This window comes from Haliotis cracherodii, unplaced genomic scaffold (genome assembly GCF_022045235.1).
Source record: "Haliotis cracherodii isolate W230 unplaced genomic scaffold, xgHalCrac1.p SCAF_31, whole genome shotgun sequence".
In the NCBI taxonomy this organism is placed as follows: domain Eukaryota; kingdom Metazoa; phylum Mollusca; class Gastropoda; order Lepetellida; family Haliotidae; genus Haliotis; species Haliotis cracherodii.
In genome coordinates this window covers 1,597,613-1,619,681 of record NW_027266288.1, presented here as the reverse complement: position 1 = coordinate 1,619,681, position 22,069 = coordinate 1,597,613, and the positions used below count along the sequence as shown (strand labels likewise).

The following is a 22,069-nucleotide window of genomic DNA, read 5'->3' as shown; positions in this document are numbered from 1 at the left end:
GAAGACCTATTCTACCCCGGATCGTCACGGATACACAACCAAGCAGTCACACAAGAAATCTAGGCATGTTCACTGATTCAACATTTAGTTTGAAAAAATATGCAAATAGCATCCGCCAAATTGCATTCCATAAGATAAAGATTATATATCAAATCAGTAGCTATTGGGACAAAGTATCTGTCAAATGCTTAGTGGATGCCTTAGTTACTTCAAGGAGTATTGCAACAGTCTCCTGGGTGCACAATAACTTGCCAGTTTCATCACACGGTGTTGAATGTGCGACCACAGAACAGCTTTCCTTAAAGAATTGTATTGGCTGAACAGTGAAACATAGAATCGTGTGTAAGCTGCTGATATTCAAGGTCTGGATCCAGTGTACCAACGAGAACTTTCAAGTCTTTGAAACACCTTTAGAAGTGATATATGGCAACAACAAAATGAGGTGCCACCTTCCCGCTGTTCTGTGGAATGAGCTTTCAGTTGATGCAAGAATGCCGTCAGCTTCCGGTCAATACTCAAGACCATGTTTTTCAAAAGGGCAGGGATAATCTGGATAAAATGCTCTATATAAATCTATAATTATGTATTATATATCATAATGTAGAAGACTCCCCAACACTTCAGCCTTCTAAACTACCCAGTGTGTCCAAAATACTGTATTCCTGGCAACAAACCCGGGTACTCTCCTAATGTCAGTCAACAGATTGGGAGGTACCAAACCTAAGGCACCGAGAACAATGGGGAGTCGGACAACTTGGAATGGAAGCATGATATATTTAGAAAGCGAGGTCCGCATATTTGCCTTGTTTTTCCTGAATCTTGTCAATCACATAAGTGTTAAAAGGGACAGAAAGAATTAATAATATAAATAATTTCATTGGATAGGTCTGAGGTTGTATACGGCCCTATTCCAAAGGATTTTGTAATTATCATTTTCCATGACGCCCTCAGGATATTCTGGGTTGTACCATGGATGGACCTCTGTGTCAAAACCACATGCATTGCGAAGACGATAATAAAATCATCGAGCCACTCAATCATGTTGCTTAAGATATAACCCTTGTGCCGAAGCTGAGCATCCACTGACAATGTGTTGGACAGTCTCATTAAATTCATTTCAAAACCTACATTTCATATTTACATTTTGACGCAAAACTAACATTGACGGTTTCGAGTGGGAAGTGACCGTCCTAAGCAGCAAACAGAAAGCCTTCTGTTTCACTTTTCCAGGAAGCCGGCTTCATCAAAATGAAGAAAACTGTTCCTTTGAAAGCTAAAGAAGCCAGGGAAACGTTAAAATAAACATAAACATAAACACATTTATCAATGCGGTAGTTGTGGTTTAATCCCCTTTTCTGTCAACGCGAATCTCTCATCTGCTGAAGCAAATTCTGTTGGATGTAGAAGGAAAACCACTGAGGAAAATCATAGGAATGGATCACTGATAGTAGGGGAGTTCGTGAAAAGGGTAAGCACGTCCTGTTCTATAATAAAGAGGTAAGCGCCGGTGAGTAAGGGGATGTTACAAAACCATATCAAGGTCATAGCATGGGGTGGCATTGCCCTTCCAGATGACACTCGACGCATCACAGAAACGAGGGGCGATTGATAAGTTTTGAGCCTGCCTCTGAAGGAGTGTGGTATGAATTCCTTTGTGGTGGTGACAGACTGATTAAGTACAGTGACATACACAGGTAGATTGTTGTATTGGACACATTATTTAGTTAAGTATATTGACTGCAAGGGAGGTAATGAGATGACTTAAAATGGGGAAAAAGGAAAAGCGAGCCGTTATCAAATACCTTTACAAGAAAGGCTTAACACTCAATGCCATATATGAGGATATGATATCCACTCTAGGGGAAGATGCCCCGTCATATTCAACAGTGATAGTGTACATTCTATTATCTCAGAAACTCTGTCAACGAAGAAAGTATATGCTCGTTGGATCCCAAATCTTCTGACATGTGATCAGACACGCACCAGGCACCAGCTGGAAAGGTTATGGCTTCCTTGTTCTTGGCTGCCGAGGATGTCATCGTGGTAGGCCAGACAATAAACTGAGCATATGATGTTGCACCTTTGAGGGAATTACAGGATGAAATAAAGACTATGAGAAGTGAGAAGAATGCGTCCTCTGACATCGGAAAAATGTGCAAATGCACTAATCAGTCATTACCATGGCTACAATCAACATGTGTGGCTTTGATCTACTTCAGCACCTCCCTTTGTTCCTGCTCTGTCTCCTTTAGACTTCCATCTGTTTCCTAAAATGAAGAAACCTCTAGCCAGAACCCATTTCGACTCGGACAATGACTAGCAGCTGCTGAGAGCATCGCTTTCAAAAGTGTGGAAGGGGATTCATTTCAAAAAAAATAATCATTATAATGTCTTTAGGTCAAATCTTTATATGTGAGGGACCCGTGAAGATCCGCGTAGATGCTTGTCATATGAGGCGACTAATGGGATCTGTCGGTCAGGCTCGCCATCTTGTTTCATGCTGGTAATCGTATCCCAATTGTGTAGATCCCAATTGTGTGGATTGTCTGGTCCAATCTCGATGGTGACATACTAGGAATTTTGCCGAGTGCGGCGTTAGACGACAGACAAACACAATTCTATGTTTGGCTCAAAACTGTTCAATCACCGATGCAGATTTTTGAACATGAAAGGGAAATTCACCAGAAGAAATTCGAAATATTCCATCTTGTCGCACAGCTAGCTTTTGCATTGGTAATCTGAGACTTATTATACATGTGTCAAGGAAAGTCAATGGTGCAATTTAGTTAATAAATATTACATGTAAACGGACGAGAGCTTGGGTAGAAACAAAATAGAAGTAAATTGATTAAATCGTGAAAGTCAATAATCTTCATTAACTCTGTATCGACAGACTGTGTCCAAACTGTCTAAATTCTTTGTTAATCTGAATACACGGAACATCGGTAATTAGTAATGATCGAAAACCAACTGCTGAAGTAGAGACAGAATGGGAAGAAGTCAATGTGAATGACAAAGGTTATGTATTTAAGAAGGGGTCAAGAATAAGCGAAGCTTGAGAGAGAGAGAGAGAGAGAGAGAGAGAGAGAGAGAGAGAGAGCGAGAGAGATTTGATGTTATATATATTAAATAAAATCGTGTGTGTTTTATGTTATGTCATCTTTCTATAGAAAATCGTAAAAGTTTAAACGATTTTGAATTTTTCACCTATTTCACAACCATCTCTCATGAGAAATCGAATGAGAAATTACATTCTTTATTTTTTAAAACATTGGTTTCACGAAATGCGTTCAATGATATTAACGGATGTGGTCACTGTGTTACAAATGACAGTACTTTTGTTCGGAAATATTCACCCCGTGGGGAAGATAGGTCGGAATATGTCCTGAGGAAGCTATTCTGGTCGTAAGACTTATTATAAATGTGTCAAGGAAAGTCAATGGTGCAAATTAGTTCATAAATATTACATGTAAATGGACGAGAGCTTGGGTAGAAACAAACATCTTCCTTAACTCTGTATCGACAGACTGTGTGCAAACAGTCTAAATTCTTTGTTAATCTGAATACACGGAACATCGGTAATTAGTAATGATCGAAAACCAACTGCTGAAGTAGAGACAGAATGGGAAGAAGTCAATGTGAATGACAAAGGTTGTGTATTTAAGAAGGGGTCAAGAATAAGCGAAGCTTGAGAGAGAGAGAGAGAGAGAGAGAGAGATATTTGATGTTATATATATTAAATAAAATCGTGTGTGTTTTATGTTATGTCATCTTTCTATAGAAAATCGTGGTCGTAAGATGATACTGAAAGATCGGGTGATCGGGTTTTATGACTTGGTTGATTACGCGTCATCATACCACGATGGCATGGATCGTTGCTCACAATATCGACCACTTGGTTGTCTGGTCTAGACTCGATTATTTACCGGCCGCTGTCATATGGTTGGAATGTTGCTGCTTGCAGGGTTTAAGAACAAACAAACAGATATATTCAGATTTCCAAATATGCGAGTTGCTGAATTTATCTATGAAGGGCTGCTCTCGCATTCACATTCACTTTCACACTAACATTCAGATTCACTTTCAAATTCACATTCACATTAACATTCGTATTCATATTAAAATTCCTATTCACATGCAATATCATATTCAAATTCATATTAACATTCATTTTCACATTCATATTCCTTCACATTCACATTCATTATCCGGGGTAGAATAGGTCTTCAGCAATCCAGTGATTAATATCATGAGCATCGATCCACGCAATTCGAATCGAAGACATGCATCAACGAAGTCAGCGAGCCTGACCACCCGATCCTGTTAGGCCCCTTATACAACAAGCATAGTTACCTTTTATGGCAAGCATGGGTTGCTGAAGTTACAAAAATTGAACGTCAGTTTTGATGAGTTCATTTGAGTGTGAACGATTTATAAGCACTGGTTAAACTTTCATGTGAACCTCCGAACTTGCGATCTGTTCTGATAAACACGGGGTCCAAAACATGCAGTCCTGATCGGTTAATGGCTTTGTCTTTGCTGTTTAATACTTTACTTTCACGATAATGATACAGTTATTCGATGTATGCCAACAATGCATCATAGATTGGATCTCTGACTTTCAAAAGAGTAAACGCCCCAACACACTGTCAATAATGATTTTCTTCTCAGCGAAGACGTTCGATCTCTGACTTTTAAGAGAGTAAATGCCCAAGCACACACGGTCAATCATATAGTTATTTTTACTTAACAGAGAAAACGCCCCATCACAGTGTCAATATTGATTGGGTATTAGAAATGATTGCAACTAGGTACAGAATACGTTCATTTGATTCAGAGCAGCAGTAGTCGTATACGCGATGGCTGGTTTAAGAGATCTCCTCACTTATGTGTTTGTGTGTGGAGTTCAAAGTAATGTTCAATTTGGGTATTTTCACAAGGTTTGTAATGACGTGAAAAGACTGGGATTTCATATGTGGACCAACCATGGAGTGGTGAGCTACGTTCACTGTGCCACGCGATGCGTCAGCGACAACCAGTGTCTTTCATTTCAGTACAACCCCTTAACAGGTGTCTGTACTGGCAACAACGTCTCACAGGGCAACTCACAGGCGTTTCGCGAAATTGTTGACACGGGCAACTGTATATTCTATCCAGTTGAAGGTAGGTAAATTGTGTAAGGATAAGAGGGATTTTGAATTCACGCTGCTTTTAGCAAACTTTCAGCAATATCACGGCGGGGGGCACCAGATATAGGGCTTCATGTATGTATGTATGTATGTATGTACACTATTGCCTAGAATTTGATTCCCCTTACCGCATGGGCAACGGGTTACGCAACCCGTGTGCACCCCGTTCGTAACTCAGAGGGAACAGAATTTTGACCAAAGGAGGACCCATGCTAAGCTCAACTTGGAGGTTGTAACAAGGAGAGAATATTTTGATTTCCTGACGAAAAATGTTAATACACATTTTATCATATGTACTTGCTGATGTCTCATTTCATATCTCAACTGAATATTTAGGCGTTTAATATATTCCCTAAGTGAAAACTTTGCACATTTTGACTGTAAAAATATAAACACAATAAAATAAGAAATAAGTCAAAATAGTGTAAACGAAAATCGCACAATACCAAGCAAGTGACTTATCATAACTACCCACAAAGATACCTACATGTCCTTATTATTTCCAAAAAGGTATTTCATTTTGTTGATCAATGTGACCATACGCCCTTATACTATCAATATAAGTGGCAAATGCGCTTACGAATGGCGCAGCACAGATCGTGAACAAGGAGAGGTAAACATTGCGCTAAAATAACAAAGGCAACAACCAGTATTCCCTGGAATTGCTTTAGATCAGTGCCCCTTTATTAGAATACATGATCCTGTTAAGTGTTACAGCTATTCAAATGTGTTTTTTTTGTGATTTGACATTGAACGTCTGTAGTACGACTTTAAGTGAACATGTTTATGGGGTTTGACGGAGCTTTTATTGTACCCTAATTACTTTATGATAGTCGTGTTTCTTTGTCTCAGCTCCATAGCAGCATTTAATTAATGAGAGTAGGAAGAGACTGGTGGGCGCGGGCCGGGGTTGTGTATAAGATAGCCGTTGCACAATGGCCACAAGGAAAGCTAAACAGATAGACAGATAGACACACAGACAGATAGATACTTTATGTCCGTCTCACCACAAATATTACAAAAAAATATAAATATATATTCTGAACCGCAAAAGAAACGCGATATTGTAAAATATAAATTGTATATGGTAAAATGCGGAAAATATATATCAAGACTGTAGGTGTGAACATTCCGTGACGTCCTGATGCGTTTGTGAGACAAACATTCCATCGAACGGTACAACGAGGCCTGAAATTAGTCGCTACAACGCAGCCTTGTCCAAGGCCGTGGGTGACAGTTACCATGCTTTGCCGTGGACACCAACATGCACGTGTAACTCATGAAGGCTATGGGTATAAAAATCAACTTGAACTGCCTTTCTGGCACTCGTAATTTTGATGCGGCAGTTGTGCCTCGATTATCCACACAACAGAGAGAACAAGCGATCGGTCGATTACAAGCTGGACAACGGTCCCAGGTTGTGGCCAACACTTTCAATGTTCACGTCAGCACCATCCACCGTCTGCAGCAGCGCTACAACATCACAAACAGCACTGCAGACCGCGCCCGACGTGGACGCCCCCGAGTGACCACGCCCAGGCAGGATCGGTTCATCCACCGCCAACACCTACGGGATCGCTTCAGACCAGCCAGTGTGACAGTGCATCAACAATGGAGGACAATTGTCTTTTCTGACGAGAGCCGGTATTGTGGATCCACGTCTGATGGGAGAGTGAGGGTGTGGCGAAGGAGGGGTGAACACTATACGGACCATTGTGTCATGGAAAACCCGTGGGGTGGTCAGAGCATCAAGGTTTGGGGTGCTATAGGCCTGAACCAGAGAATTGGCCCTCATGTGTTTCACAATATTGGCGCTGGCAGGGGGAATGGCATCACAGCGCAACGCTACACTGACCAGATCCTGAGACCTTACACCGTTCCCTACTTCGCACGTCACCAGGACCACGAGCGCCAGCAGGACAACGCGCGTCCCCACACGGCCAGGCTCACCAGGAACTTCCTGCACCAGCACAACATCCAAACCATGCCATGGTCGGCTATGAGCCCGGATTTAAACCCGATCGAGCACCTGTGGGATGAAATACAGAGACGGATGAACCAGGTGGTACCAACACCAAGAACTCGTGCTGATCTGAGGCAGCTTTCGTCAGGGTGTGGGCACAGGTGTCTATGGACTTCGTGAACCGCCTGCTACACTCCATGTACCGTAGGTGTATGGCTGTGTTGAACACCCAGGTAGGGCATACGAGGTACTGACATTTCCCACCCCACCATTTCCATGTGTGTGATCGACCCAAAGCAAGAACTTGCAAGAACGTTCCATGGACAGTGGTCAATGTGCATGCAAAACATGAACTGTCTCAGACTTATCATATTTGACCTCTCTGTCGCTTTGTGAATAAACCATATTTCAGTCACACATTACTCGCATTTCTTTTGCGGTTCAGTATATATATAAAAATTAAATGAGCCGCTCCTATTGGAGTTATGAGAGACAAAAACGTTAAAATATACAAATACAGATTACTAAAATACAAATAAATAAAAGGTTAATGTACACAAAAGTTAAACACACTATACAGTATACCAAATATATTTCCGTATGTTTAAAATAGCCTTGCAGGTTTTGGCAGCAACATGTACAACAATAGGGTTGGAGAGAATAAAACACAATTTAACATAATCATTTTGAAGATTAAATCATGACATACATCAATACATTTTGTTAAAAGCTCTTTACGGACATCATTATAAACTGGACATTGAAGTAGAACACGAAGCTAATCTTCCACACAATCTGTACAATTAAAACATACTCTCTCACTGACCGGAAGGTTATTATAGCGCCCAGTTTCCAGTTTTATTGGTGCAACTCCACATCTTAATAGGGCGAGAGCTTTTCTGTTTTGTCTTGACATCGGGAGTTTATTGTAGTGTTCCACACTGAAAACTTTCTTGAACTGGTTGTATAGCTTTAGTTTATTACCTCCCTTGCCTCTGACACTATTGTCCTGATTTATTGCACTTTCCCACTTTTCTCGGAACTTTTTAAAAAAATTGCGCTAAAGCAGTGTTGTTTTCACAGGCTTTTTGAATATATTCCCATCGCTACTGTCACTACTCGCTATTCTTCTACTTGATCCTAGATACATCATTTTGACATTCACAATATATATATTTTCAACGTACATTATAGTTTATTAGTCTTATCTTTTAGAGAAATTGTCAAGTGTGTTGAGCTTCCAAGCAATAATTGTAACTTGTGGTGACATGTAAGTATAAAACGTCTCATGTAAGGCATAAAGTAAGTACGATAGTAAATAATAATTATATTCCAACCTCATTAAAATGTAATGATAACAAGATGCATGTGTAATCCTAAAGCCCGTGTTCCACATATAGAGCCAGAATGAAAACTGATTAAATAAAGGGAAGAAACTTCATCTGAATATGACTAAACATGTATATGTAAATGTAACGATACTGTTGCTATCTTCACGAATTATTTGAAAATGGGCATAAGGTTGATGAGACGAGACGAAGACTACGGATATTCGATTTTTCCATATCAATAAACATTTCCAATCAAATTAAGTTCATTCATTGGTATCCATAAATTAATTATTGATATCGATTAAGGAATACATAGTAAAAAGACATCCTATATATTGTTCTTTGTGGATTCTTCAAAGTAAAGTGATTGCATCATGGTTATAGTGTTAATTGCTAGTCTTATTTCTGGACTTTGATGTTATAGCACAGAAAATTGTTACCCCGAATTACTGTGTAACGCTTCACGTTATACGAACAAGTATAGGAAAGCGAGAACAAAACAAAGTTGTGGACTTAGATTCAAGACTCCGTACAGTTTCTATTATCTTCCCTTGACAATTTAGCTAACGTGAACAATCCCGATGACTTTGCAATAACAAATCAATATTCCAATCAGTGTCCGCATGTATTGCTGAGAAGAGGTGTATATCCTTACGAATATATGGATGATTGGTCTAGATTCGAAGAAACTGAATTACCACCCACTGAATCATTCTATAGTAAGTTAAAAGAACCTAAAAAAAACGATGACAATTAAGCACACTCTCTGACGATGACGGATAAATTAGGTTGTAAGAATTAAGGCGATTATCACGGTCTGTACTTAAAAACCGATGTATTTTTACTCGCCAATATATTCGAGACATGTAGAAAGACATGTTTAAAACAATATGGCTTGGATCAAGCATGGTACTATTCCAGTCCCGGAATATCGTGGGATGAATTGTTGAAGAAGACCAGTGTAGAATTAAAATTACCCACCGATTATGATATGCACTTGTTTGTTGAGCAAGGATGAAGAGGTGGTATATTGATGATGGGGAAAAGGTATTCAAAGGCAAATAATAAATTAGTGGCAGGATATGATTCGGGTGAACCCGATATGCACATATTATATCTCGACACCAACCATTTGTGCTGATGGGCTATCAGCCAACCTTTGCCCACTGGTGGTTTTGAGTGGGTAAAAAATATCGCTGTGAATGATATACCCACAAATTCCGATAAAGGTTACATACTAGAAGTTGACTTAGAATAACCAGCAGAGTTACACAAAGACCACAACAGTTATGCGCTAGCTCCTGAAAGATTAATGGTTAATTGAGATTGGATGTCAGAATATCAAGGAAGCGTGTTGATGTTAAATTGGTCAGATCTAACGTGGAAGAAAGACTCAGGAAACTTATAGCCAGTCCGGCTTTTAACAGAAGCAAGACATTTGATAACGACTTAGCGACATTACATATGCAGAAGAGTAATATAAAATTCAACAGACCGGTGTACGTTGGTATGAGTATTCTTGACTTGTCTAATCTATTACTTTTATTACAAAGAGCTAAAGAAGGAACACGTCGATAGACGCATGGTGTTATATACCGATACTGATTGGTTGTTGATGGAAATACAAACAAATACATATATGTGTATAAAGATATGGCAAAAAGCGTGGTAAATATAAAGGTATTAGGTAAGATGAAGGTTGAATGTGCTGGAACTCCTATTGCTTGAGTATGTATGATTAATACCTGATATGTATTCTATAAAGATGTCTGATAATGGGGAGATAAGAAAAACTAAGGGCGTCAAGAAATATGTCGTAATAAAACATATCAAACACGAACAGTATAAAGGAGCATTATTCAATAGTAGAACATTCAAACACGGGATGAACACTTTAAGAAGTGTTAATCACAGGATATATGGATTAAGAATGAACAAGACATCATTGTAGATGGATTGATAAGGATGGTGTAACTACTTATGATTATGGTTATAGCTGTAATACTGTATCACTGGAAACTCTACTGAACAACAAAAGTTCCTGTGACATTGAATAAGATTTAATGCAAAGTTACGTTTTTACCATGTCTGAAGCAATTTCGGTTTGCAACAGATAAAAGACTCCTGTAAGTGTTCAAATGGTTTAATTTACTGACTTCAGAAAATGCAAGATTTCATAAAAAAACATGAACATGCAAAATTGTCAATTTACAAATCAAAAGCGTGTGTGTCCACCTCTGGTTGCGATATGCAAGCAACACATCTTCGTCTCATGGAATGGACCAGGCGTCGCACAAAGTCCTGTGGGATATCTGTCCATATCTGCTAGAGCATGTTTCGAAGTTCCTGGAGTGTCTGTGGAACACGTGGTTGACTTCGAGGCGCCTATTCATCTCATCCCACATGTGCTCGATTGGTGAGAGATCGGGGTGCGAGTCGGCCAGGGGATGACATTCACGTTGTTTTGTTGAAGAGAATCCTGAAAAAGTCGAGCAATATCCGGCCGGGCGTTGTCATGTTGAAAGGTAATGCCTGGGCCATGACGACGCAAAAACGGTAGAACAACAGGGCCGATGATCTCGTTGCGGTATCGCTGTCCATTGAGATTTCCCTCTACCACTAAAAAACGGGTCCTCTGTCTTGCTGTAATCCGACCCCATTCCATAACGCTACTGCCCCCGAACCGATCTTCTTCCATGACACAATGATTGACGTAAAGTTCACCTCGACGTCGGTACACTCGAATCCGTCCATCGCTGGTTTCCTGTCAAAATTGGACGCTTGGCGGGTCTTCTGGCGACAATCCCTGAACATCTGAAGCGACTACGTACGGTTTGTGAAGATATTCGTCGAAGGCCAGGGATGCGTAGTCACTGTTGCTGGTTGGAATCGATTTCGTAGGTGTGTTGTTCGAGTCCAGTTGTCATGTCGATTATTGGAAGGAAGGTCCGAGGAAGGTCTCTGACTGCATTCGTCTGTTGCCAACGTTGCAATAAACAACAAATGGTGTGGACGTTAAATTGTCTTGCAACATCACATTGACTCGATCCTACTTCAAGCATACCAATGGCTTGTTCGGCTTTTCGGACTGGCGTGGCATTTCGTAAAGTTGAATAATTGCGTAATTATTTTGTTTTTCTGAGTGGTTGTTGTCAGCACGATGCTAAACAATGCATATAGAATCCCGTTAACGCACATGTTTTTATACCAATTCTTGGGTAATGAAATGCATGGGGCTTGCATAAAAGTCAACTTTTGCATGGAATGCATGTTTTTCTGTAGCAGTTGCGTTTTTGTGACCTGATTCCATACATGCACTACAATATTGAAAACCAAACTTTACTTGTTTGAAAAATAGACTAAAATATTGGTGTCACAAGAACTTTTGTTCTTGAGTATATCAGCAACTCTTAGAAATCCCCTGCCTGCTCCATCTTGAAGATAATATAGAATAGGCTGGCCTTCTTTCATTAACCAATCGACTTATGTTATATATCTTAAGAGACCAAATCGGATCGGTTGCACGACGTTGACCTTCTTCGAGCTCACCGGGCTGGTATAAATATCTTACGCCCACTCTATCCGGAAGTTTTTGTTCTTTGCCTCTCCTCGAACATGATGAAACGGAAGTCACAGATATAATTTTAATTGCATCGGATGGTTTCTTCCTCATTAATCTTCTTTATTTAGTGCTGATAATCTTGTCACCCATTTCAATGATCTTAATCAATCCGATTTCATTTCAATCACATAGTGATATCCAAAGAAACGTTCTGCTGATGTTCGGTTAAATCTTTCAACAATAGCTTGAATACGGTGGGATTCTTTTTCACCACGCCTTATTTCGGCATGTTGCTTTGTTAATAGTTTAGTTACTGATCCCATAAACTCGCGAACAGGACCTACTTTAAATAACTTGGGCCAATTTAGTGGTCCGCATGTATATATGCGGCTCAGTGCATTAGCTACTTCTGTTGAATCTTTGGAGGTTGATGGTTGAGTAGCTACATCTACTGCGGTTAAAGTGTATTTATATGTTTGGCGTCTTACCTTCTTATGGGAGAAACATGGGAGGTCAGTGTGATGAACTTCATTTGTTGTGATAATATTAAAAACTTTTTCCTCGCTATATAATGCGGGGCTAGTAAGTATATTTGCCATATCGCTTGTTTCTTTAACCAATCCTTGGCCACATCCTCAGTTACCTCAGCCGCATTGGCTAGTTTTTCTATTGCTCCTATACCTTTCGAATATCCTCACAGGCTGTTCGTGAGAGAACAAAGACGTATTAGTGTCTTGAGATAATTTAATCCGCTGCAATCGACGAGAAATACACAAATGGGCTTTGAGATTGAGTTGTGATTGTGTTTTACCCATCATTACCTTGTTTTTCTTCGTGACTGGCATGCGAAATCAACGGCGACATGCAATCCTCTCCATAATAACCAACACAAGGGAGATAACTAAAAGTTAATTATAACGGACTACCGCACAAAAGAAATAATCAAATTAATGCTGGTCATTAACAAAGGCTATAGTTAATTTTATCCATTATCAATAATTATTGATGTTTCTTTTAATACGAGTCATATCTATCTCTGAAATCCATGTTGCTGTCAAACCTAAGAACATAATCAGGTCGGCCAGTTTTGACTTGGCATGTGCCTTAAAGTGAGTTTAAACATGTCAAAAGCGATTGACCCTACAATATAGCTGGAAGCTGTCTTTTTACTATTATGGGTAATGAAGTATTTTATGACATTACTGGGGAATGTTCAAATAGGTTGCTGTCATTTACTGCACGGTTCTAACTTTCAATCGTCTCGAAAGGGCCATCATTTTGGTTATATATCGACTCCCTGTATTTATGTCTTGAGTTGTTAATCGGTAACTGCGGTCCAAATTTATCAACTAATTCATCTATTGCTGCAAACTTGACTGATTTGTTTACACAGTAAAAAATCTAATTAATCATGAACTACCGAGGCAGTCAAGCACCTGTATAGAAATGTAAAAGCAGCCATGTTACATGTAGCCAAAAAGGCTAGCAATTATTTCGCTGCACTATATCTGAAAAAATGCTGATGTGACGTGACATTAAAACTTACTCGCAGACAATATATTTTTCTCGAGAGTGGAGCATAATTTCATAAAAAGGTTTATTTACAATTTGATAAACTATACTAATATGATTATTAAAATTCATCATCACTCATCAAGTTTACTAACATGTCACCAGTTGGAAGATGTCACAGATAAACAAGGATTCTAACTAAGTTTGATCATCTTTTACACCGAGATTTATATCCCCACTTTCCTAGCACACTGCAAGGGATTAAGCATGGTTTTACGCCGCTTTTAGCAGTTACTGTGTTGATGCAAGCACTGAAGTCATGCTAAAAACGCTCACAGTAGTTACTGAGTAAACTCAATTGAAGATTTTACATGAATCTATTACAACCTATGAAAGCTAACATGTGAATAAACCCAGTTCACTGAAATTGAAATAATTAAGGCACGTGCAGTGACCAGTTAACAACTAATCAGTGAGATACTATATAAATACTGAGAACGCTAAACAACTTTATTGTAAATAGACAAATGTACCTGTGAATGGCGTGGTGGCCGTAGCCTTGTATATCAAGGTTTCAAATACGAGTGAAACAAAGACGAGATGCCAGTATACATGTCCAGCCACCATCAACACCTCTAGTGATTTTTTCACGATCCCGAGCCTTGCACATAACCATTGTCCTGACCAGGTTAAGTGACTTCCTTCCATCAACGTGAAAGGATTACCCACAGAGAAAGAAAGGATTAAAGCCTAAAGATATCCTATCTACATGGTATAAGTACTCACAACCAATTTCCTCTAATAAGAAACTGTCACCTTTGAATCCCCAGTAATACTCACTATGGTCATTGGGCAAATGTAAAAATCACAAACCCTAACGAGATTCTGTCCACATGGTCACACCCGGTGATTGTGAAGATCCAAAATTCTATAATGCTTATCTCCCCTGAATCTGGCTGGCTGGCATTCGTTGGAGCAGATGAAATAATTATGAAATAACTGATCACCAAATTGTTTCCAAAACGCAAAGTTGGTACATGAAGTAGATTGGTATACCTAGAAAGATTGGAGAAGAGAAGATGATCGATCTTGCGACTTATAGAGCCAGGATCGGGCAGTTTACCCACCCTCCAGGGACCCGACAGGTGAGACATATCGCAATGGACGCTGAGTACACACCTCACACGTCGTGCTCTGATACACCCCACGAAAGTGTATGTGACGTCACTATGTTTATCCCTGTGACAAGTCATGCATGTCTCCGCATCGCAGGATATGTAACGAGACTCCATATACTACTCTCTGGTGATGTTGAGACCAACCCAGGGCCTGTTACTATGGAAGATTTGAACAATGTAAAGACTGAGATCAAATCAGATATCCTCGCAGAACTACGGGATTTCCGACAGTCTCTGTTTACCGAGATGAGTGTAATTAAATCACAACTAAACGACCTTAGCAGCAAGTGTTCATCACTTGAGAACTCACTTTCAGAAGTGCGCTCAGAGGTAGAAAGGGTTGGACTTGAACAGGAGACTATCTACAGTGATATAGATGCACTCTATCAGAAAGTTGAACAACTTGAAGACAAGGTATCTAGTCAAGACTCTGATATCGACAGGTTAGAGGCCTTCAGTCGTCGGGACAACGTAGTATTTTATGGCGTGCCTGAAGAAGCTGATGAGACCTTCGAAATGTGCAAGGATAAAGTTATTACTATGCTCAATGAGCATGTGAAGACAAAGGATTGGCAACGCACCGATATTATACGGGCGCATCGGATAGGGGTCAAACAGCCGCAACCCAATAAACCCCGCCCTCTCATTGCTAAGTTTTCTCTGACGGAGGAGAAGATTATAGTACTGAAGCACAGACATACCTTGAGGAGTGTTGCTATAGGCGTTGCTAACGACCTTACCAAGCACCAGAGACAGACTCTAGCTGATCTGAGGGACAAAGGCCTAGATGCGTACTACAAAAATGGTAGACTGGTCACAAAACCTGGTACCCATGACAACACATCCAGACACGAATCGACACGGAGATATGTACATGCTAAACCAACCACTACTGTTCCTGCTTCCCGGAATGCCCAACCTCTAAGAGCTGTCCACTCCGCCCCCAACAGCAATTCCGAGCACAGTGCTACCGTGGACAGTAGCTAGGGATACGGCCCGGCCCCTACCATCACTCCTGAATTATCAGGTGCAGAACATTCCATTTCCATATCAAACCTCAAAATAGTTACATGGAATATTGAAGGTTTTCTTTCCAAAATAGACGATCTAGACTTTTTAGATTACATAAAAGGCTTCGAAATTATATGTCAAGTTGAAACATTTATTGACTATGCATTATCCATACCTCAGCTGTCAGCTTATGACACATATATTGCAAAAGCTCATAGGCTAGCTAAGGCTGGTAGACTGTCAGGCGGTGTAACGTTGTTGGTTAAGACCCGTATAGACCTGCACTGCCAACAGATTGAATTAGATATACACAATGTCGTATGCATTAAATTTGATAATTTCTCAACTCTTGGCAAAAACCTGTTATTATTTGGAATGTATGTTCCACCCATCGGCTCAACATTCTACGTTGCAGCTGAAAAGGCAACCGCCATTGAATTGGTTGACCAGTGGTTGATTGAGCATAGTGACTTAGACTGTGAGGTCATCATCTGTGGGGACCTGAATGCCCGTGTAGGCGGGGGAAACAACCCACCTGAGACACTAACTCAACGTGGCCTCAACAATGCAGCATTCCCCGATGAACCACCCGTTCCAGTAGAAAAGAGACAGTCATGTGATAGTTTTGTAAACGCTTTTGGTCGTAAGCTACTGGAACTGTGTTTCACTCATGATTTATATATCTTCAACGGCAGGACAACTGGAGACAAAGAGGGTAGTTTCACTTACATAGCAGATCAAGGATGTAGCGTAATTGATTATTTTATAGGTTCAGTTAATGTTCACAATTGTTGTCAATCCATGTTTGTGGATACAGGAGTTGAGTCAAAACATATGCCTGTATGTCTACATTTGGACATATTTCTCCCTAAAGTATCTACAAGTGATGATTATCTTTCCACCAAAACACACAAATATAAATGGAACCCTCGTAAGCGTGATGTGTTTATAGGAAGTATAACAAATCTATGTCCATCCTTCAACGAGCTCATCGATCTTTTAACTTTTGATTTCAATCTTGCCCTCGAAAAATTTGTTAATGTTGTTCTTTGTGCCGCTGACTGTATGAAGGTACCTTGTGTTAAAAGTTCACCCCGAAATACGGGTTGTTATAATAGTGAATGCAGACGAGCAAAACGGGAAGCAAGGCGATACATGAGGAAATTCAAAGAGAAGAAATCTAACGAAAATAAGTTAATCTTTTGTAAAATGAGAAACAAGTATAAACATGTTTGCAGAACAGCAAAATCAAACTATCAATTTATGACACGAACAAAACTAAAGCTATCTCTATCTGATTCAACCACATTTTGGAAAGAGTTACGGAGTATATCAGGTCGTAGGGAAACAAAGAATAACATAAGTAAAGAGTGCTGGTTTGATCATTTTACAAACGTTTTTCAGTGTACAGATGTACTGAAGTCGAATGTCAATGTGATGAAGATTTTATACTTGATGAGATTGACCAGCGTATTTTGGAGTCGCCGATTACCGACTCAGAAATCCACAAGGCTATAAATCGTTTAAAGAATGGCAAATCCCCTGGTGTTGATGACGTGGCCATTGAAAAGTTAAAATGTTGTGAAAATGTAATAACTCCTTTCCTACGAAATTTGTTCAATAAGTTATTTGATTCTGGATTATTCCCTCAGAACTGGACGAAAGCTATTATCCTTCCACTACATAAGAAAGGTAACAAAAATAATCCGGATAACTTTAGAGGGATATCTCTATTGTGTACAATTAGTAAGGTTTACACAAGTGTCTTAAACTCTAGACTTACAAACTGGGCTAATATAAGAAGTAAATTACCTGAGACACAAGCAGGCTTTAGACAGGGATATTCTCCTGCTGACCACATATTCACGTTGAATGCAATTGTTAACAAATGTTTATCGAAAAGAAAAGGGAAATTATACGTTGCTTTTGTGGATTTTAAAAAAGCCTTTGATTCAGTAAATCATCTTAAACTATGGGAGTGTCTGCACGATGCAGGCTTGGGTGGAAAGATGATGAGAGCACTTAAGGGAATCTATGCCTCCGTGAAAGCGTGTGTGAGATGTAATGATAACATTTATACAGAATATTTTGATTGTCCTAACGGAGTTAAACAAGGCTGTATATTAAGCCCTCTATTATTTTCCTTTTTCATCAATGAACTGTCAAATGATGTTTCATCACATGGGAAACACGGCGTACAATTATTTCCTGACTTGTTTGAAATATTATTATTATTGTTTGCCGACGATGTTATTCTTGTCTCTGACACAGTAACTGGTTTACAGAACCAACTTAATATTCTTGATAACTTTGCAGATTCACATGGATTAACGGTTAATTTAGATAAAACGAGTGTTGTTGTATTTAGACGAGGAGGGCGGTTATCTGTTCATGAGAAATGGTTCTATAAAGGCAAACGTATTTCAACCGCCAACTCCTATAGATATCTTGGGTTTGTATTCTCATATACATCAAAGATGAACCAATGTGTTTCAGATCTAGCATCAAGGGGTAAACGAGCTTTAATGGAAATATTTCACAATTTACGGAAGATTGGTTTTGTTGACACTTCAGTTTTCTTTAAAATATTTGATACTCAGATTCAACCTATTCTTTTATATGGTGCGGAAATATGGGGTGTAGACAGATTTGAAAAAATAGAACAAGTGCATATTATGGCTTGTAAGAAGTTTCTTAACGTTGGTTTGCAAACCCCAAATGCTATTGTGTATGGGGAATGCGGTCGGTACCCACTACATGTAAATGCTATGTGTCGTTCTGTAAAGTACTGGCTAAAACTGATTGAAATGGACGAAGATAGGATACCAAGAAAATCTTATAATATGCTTGTATATAACGACAAGTGTGGTCGTCATAACTATGCTTCTTCTATTCGTTCCATATTATTTTCTCACGGATTCGGAGTAGTTTGGCTCAGTCAAGCTGTTGGCGACAAACCATCATTCATGAATAGTTTTAAAAACGTTTTGATAAATATGTTTTACCAATCATGGAATAGTACTATCAAGGCTAGTTCTAGGTACATTCTGTATAAAGAATTTAAAAGTCTCCTGGAACCAGAAAAATACCTTTCCATTATTACTGAAATAAAATATCGAAATGTTTTGATAAGGCTTAGAGCCGGGCTACTAAGACTTAAGGTAAACGAAGGTAGATGGGCTGATATTGACTTACGTTTACGACTCTGCCCCATATGTGAAACAAGTATAGAGAATGAATATCATTTTACTTTAGAATGTGAATATTACAACGATATTAGACATCTGTATTTACCAACAACATTTTGCAATAATCCAAATATGCATAAATTTAAAACGCTACTGTCATCTTCGTGTAAACAATTACTTGGAAAACTATGTAAATACCTGTATTACAGCTATGAAAGAAGACGTAATTATGAAAAGCCTGTAAATCTGTAAATTTGTACCTGACATTACCTTTTTTCATGTACCACACTATTTCAAATGTATGTATTGTATATGGGCCAGTGGCCTTGGTACAAATAAAGACTTCTTCTTCTATAAAAACCCTGTCAACTCAGGGGTTCCTGTAGCAATAAATCTGCGTCAAGCACCCTAACACTAGTTATTGCCGACTTTGTGTTTATGGTCTCGCAAACACAGGTCAATGGCCGCTCAATAACTCAAGATTCACATTTCACTGTTTTGTTTTATCTCGCTATTCATTTGATGTATTTGCCAACTTCAACTGAAACCCGGTCCCCTGTCACACGCATGGCACACGCGTGTGCAGCGAGTGACCAACGCATGCTCACGTGTCACGCATTCTCAAAGCGTGTTACGGGAATGAACTTCAAGGCAGTAGCGTATGTATATATATGTGTGTGTGTGTGTGTGTGTGTGGGTGTGTGTGTGTTTATGTATGCGCGCGTGTGTGTACGTATGTGTGTATGCGTGTGTGTGTGTGTGTGTGTGTGTGTGTGTGTACGTGTGTGTATGCGTGTGTGTGTGTACGTATGTGTGTATGCGTGTGTGTGTATGCGTGTGTGAATGTGTGTCTATGTATGTATGTATGTATGTATGTATGTATACATGCATGCATGAATGTATCTACTTGTATGTATGTATATATTCACGCATGCATGTCTGTATTTTATTTACGTTTACACCAGTCTCAAAATGACTTATTCCACCTTATGCAGAGACCGGAACAATTGGAGTTGCATGTAAAAACAACGCGGACTGTCACGTAGCCATGTCAGTCTGCTACCAGGGGACGTGCAAATGTACTCCGGGCTACAATTACAGTCCGACAAACGCCACGTGCGCCAGAGGTGAGTCTGTCATGAATGTCAGTCAGTTTGTATGTACGTACCTACGCGCGTGTGTGTACGTATGTGTGTATGCGTGTGTGTGAGTGTGTGTATATGTATGTTTACGTTGACACCAGTCTCTAACTAACTTATTCCATCTTTTACAGAGACCGGAACAATTGGAGTTGAATGTAACAACAACGCGGACTGTCACGTAGCCATGTCAGTCTGCTACGAGGGGACATGCAAATGTACTCCGGGCTACAGTTACAGTCCGACAAACGTCACTTGCGTCAGAGGTGAGTCTGTCATGAATGTAATTCGTTGTTTTTTTCTGTATAACATTGACCTCTTTGTGGCTTACATAAAACATTAACGTTACTTGTCAGTAATATGCTCCGGGTACAGCACGACGTATATAATCGAGATAAAAGGCGACTATGCTTATCGTAAGAGGCGACTAACGGGATCGGGTGGTCAGGCTCGCTGACTTGGTTGATGCATGTCATCGATCCCAATTGCATGGATCAATGCTCATGATGTCAGTCAGTGGATTGACTGGTCCAGACTCGATTATTTAAAGCCCGCCGTCATATAGCTGGAATATTGCTGAGTGCGGCGTTATGTAACAAACAAACAAGCAAACACGAATATCTAACGATGGACATATGTGATTGACCTAACATATCCCTTTGTTCTTTTGTTTTAGGCGAAGACAAAATAAGTTTCAAGATTTTATACCTTACATTACAATGTTCTCTATTATGTCCTCAGTGTGTTCGGAGTATGGCTTGGATATGACCAAATATCCTAAACTTGCTGTTGCTGGTCATAACACCATCACTTCCTACGGCCTCACCCCTGAAGAGTGCGTCACAGCATGCGTCACACAAACCACGTTTGTTTGTGTGAGCACAGACATGAAACTTAGTGATGGCAGGTGTTCTCTGCAACAAGTGGGCTATCTCGATGTTAATGTGATTGACCGTGAAACAGGATTAGACGACTGGGTGTTCTCATCAAGAAACTGTGCTGCCTAAAGTAACGATGATAAATAACAAAGGATGATGTTGGATCGAAGACAATGCAAAAGCGATAATTTGTGTGTAAATCTGTCTCCTTTAAACTTGCAATGGATGTATCCCCTGATTACTATTAAATATGCAGAACAGTCTGCAGTGGAAAAACTCTATTGTCTTTGAGTGAGTGAGCCGGGCAGTTGGGTTAAAAGACGCATTGAACAGTTTTTTTGCGGTAATACTTAACTTTACTTTACTTTGTTTGTGGTTTATATCTGTATCTGTATGATGACGGTCTGAAAATATTCGAATCTGGACCAGATAATCCAGTGATTGACATCATGAGCATCGATCCACGCAATTGGGATGCGATGACATGTATCAAACAAGTCAGCGAGACTGACCACCCAATCCTGTTGGTCGCCTCTTACGACAAACGTAGTTGCCTTTTAGGGTTTGGTGGTAATACAGCTCTCAGGCGATAAGCAACTTGGTGAAACCCACGAACAGGGATAAGGGGCTGACAAACCAAGAAACAGTATCAGGCAAATCAAGAATATGTGGATATTACTTTTATGTAACGTAAAGTCATATGGATTGTAATGTACAAGCCTTTTGTATATTTCGGTCAGTAGACAGTGATATTAATCATACTGTACATGTTGTATGCATTCGTACAACCGAAAACGTTATTGCTATATAAATAAACGTATATCACCACTGATCTTACTGACTGTTTGTTTAATGTGAAATAACAAAATGTGAATACGTTCCAACTCACCTGTTTCGATTTGGCAACGGGATAGTTCGTGTGACGTCACCTATATCCGTGAGTCTGTTCCAAGAAACTACTTCTTGTAGCATACTGGCTTAAATCCGCATTGCATTGCTACAAAAAGTGCATCTAGTATATCTAAATGATTTGTATATTCCTACATAGCTGTGACACGTCCGAAAATAACTTCTGTCACTGGTGGAATGCAATTCCCGAAGTTCCACCGACCGTATCC

General features: G+C 39.7%; 1 protein-coding gene across 1 annotated transcript; it reads left to right on the top strand.

Annotated features, from left to right (window-relative positions):
• Positions 1–4,859: 4,859 nt before the first annotated feature.
• Positions 4,860–21,080, top strand: LOC139477137 (neurogenic locus notch homolog protein 1-like). Its single transcript, XM_071259689.1, has 4 exons — positions 4,860–5,163; positions 19,930–20,061; positions 20,208–20,339; positions 20,815–21,080. The coding sequence occupies exons 1-4, from the start codon at positions 4,860–4,862 to the stop codon at positions 21,078–21,080; spliced, it is 834 nt and encodes a 277-aa protein (XP_071115790.1).
• The last annotated feature ends 989 nt before the right edge of the window (positions 21,081–22,069 follow it).